General features: G+C 40.5%; 1 protein-coding gene across 1 annotated transcript in view; it reads right to left on the bottom strand.

The window, feature by feature from the left end:
- The window catches only part of LOC101861727 (prolactin regulatory element-binding protein), a 13,863-nt gene that overhangs the window by 7,958 nt on the left and 3,405 nt on the right, over positions 1-2,500 (bottom strand). The window contains exons 2-3 of the mRNA XM_005098279.3: positions 910-1,117; positions 185-417 (exon numbers count right to left, since the gene is read on the bottom strand). Coding sequence (XP_005098336.1) covers positions 185-417; positions 910-1,117 — 441 coding nt within the window. The remainder of the gene's footprint in view (positions 1-184; positions 418-909; positions 1,118-2,500) is intronic.

Genomic DNA, 2,500 nt, shown 5'->3' with positions numbered 1-2,500 from the left:
TTCACTGGCATTCTCAAGTCTTTTGTGATACTTTGGTTTTGGCCCAAGTGCAATGATTACTGTACTCCTAACTCTAACCCTACGCCCTTACTATCCCTAAACAACCGCTAACCCATAAAGATACAGTACTATAGTTATTCCCAAACTTGGGACAATCGTTCCTTTCTTTTCCCAGATCACCCACCTTCCACACCCTGACGTGGCCGTCGCCCCCCCCGGTGACCAGCTGAGAGAAGTCAGGAAAAAAGCGGACACACTTCTGGAAGCCTCCGTCACTGGAGAAATCTGTGGCTACTTCCCCAGTGCCTTCAATCTGGAATGTCAACTGTTTCTGCTTCTGGGCTGATCCATTTGCTGTGCCGTCGTCTGTTGCTTTTTCTCCTTTCCTCTGTCTCGTAGCAGTGCCATTGGCTTTATCTGTTCAAAAAAAAAAAAAAAAGACGCATATATATATAGAACAGTAATAAAGTGAGTTAAGATAGTGGTTTAGAAAGAAAACATTTGTTTGTTATGCACACCCGTTAAAGCTAAGCAGTCATGAAACAGTAACTAATCTAAGAATCGCAAGTCTTTCTCTTCAACAATTAATTATTTGTTTGAACTAAAAGTCATAACATATAGTGATGACAGTAGTGTTTGCCAGGATCTGTGGTGTTGTTAACCTTTTTGCTGTTTCCTTGTGCAAACAAATGAATTTCAATTATAAGTGGGGATGTTTTTTATCGAGTAAATAATCTAAATTGTGTAGATCTACAGGGACATAAAACATTTGTCACACAATAGTGTAGATCTACAGGGACATAAAACATTTGTCACACAATAGTGTAGATCTACAGGGACATAAAACATTTGTCACACAATTGTGTAGATCTAGACGGACATAAAACATTAGTGACAAACATGACCGACCTGTATCTGCCTTCTCCGCCTTGGTCGGGGTGACCACTTTGTACTTGACGGAATAAGACCGACACAGCTCGTCCTCGCCCGTGGCCAGATGGTGGTGCCGTCCGTCATAAAAGGAGGCACAGTTCATCACAGCGTGTGTGCCAGTCTCATGGCGGCAAACAGCGACGCTCTGTACACCTTGCTTACTTGCCTTTACTTCATGGATTTCCTTTAGAAAAATGAATCATGGGAAATATTATTTTACAAAAATTAATAATGGTAGTACAGTCGAGCTCAGAAATCTCAGAAACACAAAACTCAAACTCATGGTAAGCTCAAATAATCCGCTATTCCCTGAGTGAACTGCTAAATTTTCTTTGTATTTGCAGAACTGTATTATAAAACACCTCACGGGCGTGTGTCAAACAACTCATGCCAAAAAGCGCAATCAAATTTTTCCTTTGATACAATAACTGGCAATACTTCATATTGATCTGTGAACACAATGAACAAATCGCCATCCGTCGCCATCGCCGTCAAGAGTATCAGGCTCCACAAGTACACCAGGCTCACCCTGACACACACACACTGTCACACTGTCTCACTGTCATGTCACGACACATTGACACACACACACACACTCTCACTGTCATGTCATGACACATTGACACACACACACACACACACACTGTCTCAGTGTCATGTCAAGAAACATTGACATACACACACACACAGTCATGTCAAGACACATTGACACACACAGACTGTCTCACTGTCATGTCACAACACATTGACACACACACACACACACACACACACTGTTTCAGTGTCATGTCAAGACACATAAACTCTACTCTGAACGGTTCCCGATCTCGAGATTTTTTTGGTTATTTGCGAGACTTATAATCTAGATCTAGGAGTCATTATTTCATTTTGCCATTCTGCGAGGAATGGGAAAAAGCATTTTTTACATCGTAAAATCCAATTTCTAGAGATTTTTAAATGTCTGCATGAATATTCAGATACTTCATCTGTGGTTGAGGCCCGGACTTATACTTCATTTGAAAATACCTTCAAAAGGTACCGCGAGAATACAAAACAGCTCGACCTTGGCAGTAACCTATTTTGAATTTAGAATCTAGATCTAGATATAGTCACCAATCAAAAACTAAAATCGTTCATGTAAAAAAAATGGAAGTGGATATTTATACGTCAGGCCGTCGAAAAATCGGAAGTGATAATTCCACGGCACATAAATTCAGCCAGTCAGAACATCCGACTATTTATAATTAAGCCTATAACTCTTTTCCATAAGTAACGCATTATTACAGATACAATTTAAGATACCTGTATGTTTAGTTAACAATGTTTATCCTTTGCTATCATTTTGTGCATTATGGACAATGATGAACTGTTTTGTGTGATTGTAACGAGAGTGAGAGATGCACAATTTATTCTGTGCAAGCAAAATGGAGAGACGACTGGGTTTTTTTCCAACAGTAGGGTGCCCATTTGCGGATGGGATCGGGTCAGGTAGGTATGATCACCCAACTCGTCGCCTGGAAAACAAACACAATTCTTGCACTGATACACTTCAAGCATAGCCTATGCC

This window comes from Aplysia californica, unplaced genomic scaffold, assembly GCF_000002075.1.
Source record: "Aplysia californica isolate F4 #8 unplaced genomic scaffold, AplCal3.0 scaffold00178, whole genome shotgun sequence".
NCBI classification, from domain to species: Eukaryota; Metazoa; Mollusca; class Gastropoda; order Aplysiida; family Aplysiidae; genus Aplysia; species Aplysia californica.
Note: the sequence above shows the minus strand (reverse complement) of the source record. Positions and strands in the feature narration are given on the sequence as shown.